This window comes from Cyprinodon variegatus, unplaced genomic scaffold (assembly GCF_000732505.1).
Source record: "Cyprinodon variegatus isolate N-32 unplaced genomic scaffold, C_variegatus-1.0 Scaffold741, whole genome shotgun sequence".
NCBI classification, from domain to species: Eukaryota; Metazoa; Chordata; class Actinopteri; order Cyprinodontiformes; family Cyprinodontidae; genus Cyprinodon; species Cyprinodon variegatus.
Window position 1 is genome coordinate 64,894 of NW_015151194.1, and position 4,598 is coordinate 69,491.

General features: G+C 43.3%; 1 protein-coding gene across 2 annotated transcripts in view; it reads left to right on the forward strand.

The window, feature by feature from the left end:
* Nucleotides 1-4,297, forward strand: part of LOC107098031 (BTB/POZ domain-containing protein 10-like) — a 23,982-nt gene extending 19,685 nt beyond the window's left edge. Inside the window, exons 6-8 of one of the 2 annotated variants that reach the window (XM_015395458.1) lie at nt 1,091-1,288; nt 2,177-2,287; nt 3,326-4,296. In XM_015395458.1, coding sequence (XP_015250944.1) covers nt 1,091-1,288; nt 2,177-2,287; nt 3,326-3,798 — 782 coding nt within the window. In that variant the 3' untranslated portion in view covers nt 3,799-4,296. Of the gene's footprint in view, nt 1-1,090; nt 1,289-2,176; nt 2,288-3,325 lie in introns of both variants that reach the window. The other variant, XM_015395457.1, reaches the window with a different exon arrangement.
* The last annotated feature ends 301 nt before the right edge of the window (nt 4,298-4,598 follow it).

Below are 4,598 nucleotides of genomic sequence, written 5' to 3' on the forward strand. Positions count from 1 at the left end.
CAAACACCATGAGAAAAGATAGACGCAGGTTTTGGGAACAGGAAGCTCAATTTACTTTATAAGTATAATAACTTTTTAAGTCCTCTTTTGTATCTTTATGTTTTAGAAAATGTTCATATTTTTGTTGTTAGGTCACTTAGAGTGAAATCTAAGGTGCTTACATTTATTTTTCGGTCTGTTTTTCTTCTTTGTAATAGCATTTTTTTCCCCCACAGGACAGTTTTAATTTAAACTGCATAAATCTGTTTGATAATGTGCAGTTTTCAATTATAAGAGTTTGTGTTTAGTGTGATGCAAAAAAAAACAAAAAAAATTATCAAATTTTCTAAATGTTTATTAGTTTATTATTCAATCACTCAGTGTTACGCAGCAGTTTATGCATACTTGGACCAATTTTTTTGGTCTATTTTTAGTGTTACACCGATGCCATATTTTGGTCCCGATATCGATACCCGATACCTGGCTGTGCATTATTGGCCGATACAGATACCATCTGTTAGAAATTGATGTGTGTGTATATATGAAGAACCGCAGACTACTTGGATGTAAAATAATCGCCATCATGGCTTCATGTCAAGCTGCTGCCTTCCTTTGCGAAACAGGAAAAAGACTAAAACAAAGTGAATCCAGTAGAACTTTTTATTGCCTACCTGGAATGAATGACAATAGTTGAAGAAACTTTTGGCTCTAAACGGTATCAGTGCCCTATTTGTTAGTAGTCGCCGATACCGATGCCACCATTTTAATGCAGTATCGGCGCTCTGTCCGTTACTGATATCAGTATTGGTGCAACAGTATTTTTATGAGGTTGAATTATTGTTTTTTTTTCGTGTGTATGTTTAAGTTCATTATGCATTTGTTTTCATCAGTGCTTCAGCAAAACAATAAAAAAATTAAAGGAAGCCTAAAGGAAGGCAATAAAACAATAGCAGTGAAGACATTTCTGTTTTATTTTATGTAAATTAACTTACATTAAAAAGATGTTATCACATGTAATCCCATAAAACAGGACATGATGTAATATGATCAGCTTGGTGTTATTTAGCGTCTCATAGGGAAAACTGAAAACACATCCTGCCCTTCTGCTCAGGCGCCCTGATGCACGAGCTGTCCAACGACGGAGCACGGCGTCAGTTCGAGTGTTACCTGGAGGAGATGGTGCTGCCGCTGATGGTCGCCAGCGCCCAGAGCGGCGAGAGGGAATGCCACGTGGTGGTTCTGACCGACGACGACGTGGTGGACTGGGACGAGGAGTACCCGCCACAGATGGGAGAGGAGTACTCACAAAGTAAGATGTTGTTTTACCAAGAGAGGTCCTGCTTTGATTACATGATCGGAAAATGAAAGAAGCGATACCGGGAGGCTGTTTAGATACTCGGCTACATTAATATCATTTCCAGCTGTCACACATCTGCAGACCAACATCGTCCTTCCCAAAGGAAAGAACAATTTATCTCTGAACGGCTGCTGCCTTTAACGTCAAACTCACTTCATCAAAGGCTGTTTTAATGATTTCCATCTCTTTTAATGAGTTTGACCATTTTTTTCTGACAAAATTTTAAAAGAAAACAGATAAATTAATTTTTTTATTTAATATGTACTTTATAAAGCTGGTTTCTAAAGCTGCCAGTTAATGAAACATGATTAAAGTTGTAGGGAATTTTATATTAAAATGTCAAATCATTCTGGCTTAAACATAAATGTACTCTTTATCAGACAAAAAGGAAGTTTTCCCCCCCAACGGCCAAAAAAGCAAGCCTAATGGGAAGAAATGCCCTTGAAGCAAAGAATCCGAGCAAACAACCGGTTTTTCTTTAGATAGGAAACTGAACCAACCTGACTGGATGATCTGGTGAACTGGAAAGCACCATGACATGATTCGGAAATAAACTGAATTGAATTAGAGTCCTATCAGATTCGTCAGACACTATGGGAAAAGATAGATGCAGGTTTTTGGAACAGGAAGCTCAATTTTCCGTAGCATTTGTTCATTTAGCCTGGCTTGTTGCAAACTAAAATAAAATGAGTAACACTGTTAAAGACATAGAGCCACAAAACAATAGTTTACAAAGACGGAGCCTCTTCCAGTAATCACCACTAATGTGTTTGACATTGATAATCACAGTCAAATCTCAAAATTCTGCTTGATTAATGTTTTTATCTCCATTTTTAACAGTCATCTACAGCACCAAGCTCTATCGCTTCTTCAAATACATCGAGAACAGAGACGTCGCTAAATCAGTGCTGAAGGACAGAGGACTGAAAAAGATCCGTCTGGGAATAGAAGGTAATTTACTCTTTAAGAGGGAAAAATATTCTGAAATCCTTTGATTGTTTAAATATTATATTTGTTCAACAAATGTAACAAACAAAAAAAAAAACTCTTAGAATTCTTAGAATAAAAAGAAACGAACAAGACAAATAGCTTTTTTTGGCCAGTAGGCAGACAGGAAAGGGGGTATGAGAGAGGAGAGGGGGAGAGACATGTGGCAAAGGACCACAGGCCGGATTCGAACCCGGGTCAGCCGCGTCGAGGACTGAAGGGCAGGTTATCCTCCCGCCACAGTGTGTCGCAGTGAGCTGGACTCAGACATTTTTGATGTATGCCAAATATTGAAGTATGGTCTGCGTGTTATTCCACGCCAACGCAAGAGAGACAATCAGGAACTAGCTGTGGGTCTAGATACGACCGAGGTGGTGAGGAAGTGGGGGGCAAGTTTGTGCGACAACGGAGGGACATGAGGGTGAAAAGAGCGGGATCCTGGTTGAAAAAGGGTCCCAGCGTTGTCGGCCATCTCCCTCTTCTAGCTGGTCCATCTTCACGAGTCGTTTTCTGCAATGGCGGTCATACGAACAAAACAAGCCGGTAAGGAACCACACAGGAAATGCACAGTGTAGAGAGGATGGAGATTGGACCAATCAGAGGCCTCCTGTCTGCGGTCACTAACAATTTTGGAGAGGTGTCTGGGGGCGAGGACGCCTCTGCGTTCACTGCGACACACACAGACGACCTGGTTTGGAAGTATAAATCAGCCTTAAGGCCTCTGAACATGTGTTGTGTGCGCTAACCACTGAACCAGCGAAGCGCGCCCTGAGAAATCCCATTTTGAACTTAAATCACAGAAACATTCGCAGGAAAACATCCAGAAGAATAAATCAACCAGGATAGCAAAGACCTTAATGAAGAGAATTGATTTGCTCTCCTTCAAAAAGGTTTGGCTGATCTATCTGCATCGTAACGAGTCATGGCGGCGTTTTCTCTGGACTGTTGCTGTGATTAATCAAAAAGCTGCAGTTGATTTAACTTTGCTTCATTCCTCCCCAGGTTACCCGACATATAAGGAGAAGGTGAAGCGACGTCCAGGAGGTCGCCCAGAGGTCATCTACAACTACGTCCAACGCCCCTTCATCCGCATGTCCTGGGAGAAGGAGGAAGGAAAGAGCCGCCATGTGGACTTCCAGTGCGTCAAGTCCAAGTCCACCACCAACCTGGCCGCAGCTGCAGCCGATATCCCCCAGGACCAGCTGGTGGTCATGCACCCTCCAAATCCACAGGTGGATGAGCTGGACACCCTCCCCCCTCTGCCAGGTGCTAACGAACTCCACCAGCCGATAATCGGGCCGGCGCCAGATAACCACCCAGGAGCTCAGCCTTCGCAGCCCTACGACGGCCCAAACCAGCAGGAGAACCAGAACCAGGGTCCTCGCAGCCACCAGCAGCCACACGGCAGCAGCAGCCACTGTCAGACGACGTACCACTACGATCCGGACCCCGACACCCCGTCCCCCTCAGCATGACTCAGCGCCTACGTCACAGAGAGAAAAGAAAGCAAAACCAGACTATCCTGACTGCCAAGCACACAGTCTGACTTTTCAAAATAAAAGCACCTCTGTACAATGTGAACGCTCCCATTCCTCTTCTTCCTCCTGAGGCAAACCACCAGTCTGCCTTCTGCTGCGACACATCACAACCGAAGAAGAGCTTCGAAGCACATCAGCAGCCGTTGGTTTTATTTATCCGACCAAATCAGCCGCAGAGTTAAGAGCGCAGATTACGGTTTGACATTTCATTGGAGCGAGTGTGACTCGGACTGATTGGTCGATTTGTTTTCAGTGCCTCGTTATAGTTGGATATTAGCTGTGAAGATAATTCCCCCCCGATATATTTAAAAGCCTTTATAAAAAACCAGTTTTACACAGAGAATTCACCCCGTTTACTGATTTATCGTCACTGATGTGAGCACACAAGATGTCAGAAAAGATGAACTGTTTTTTTAAATAAACTCTATTCACAAGTTTCTGGTTTCTTTTCTGTTGAAATCTTTCTTTGTAGCTGAGCTCAGAGTGGATTATAATATATAAAAAAGGAATGTTCCTCATTACCAGCTTTATATTGGACTCCAGCAGGGCTGCCCTCTGTCATCGGTCCTGTTCAGAACCTTTATGGATCTATAGGAATAGCCGGAGGGGTTTGGTTTGAGGAGCAGTGGCTCTGCCCTCCTGCCAAACCTGCAGCGGGCACCGGGCCGCTTCCCTGCTGAGATAAGAATCAGCTCCAAGTGTGACGCCTTGGTGCGTTACCAAGAAAATGTGGCCTG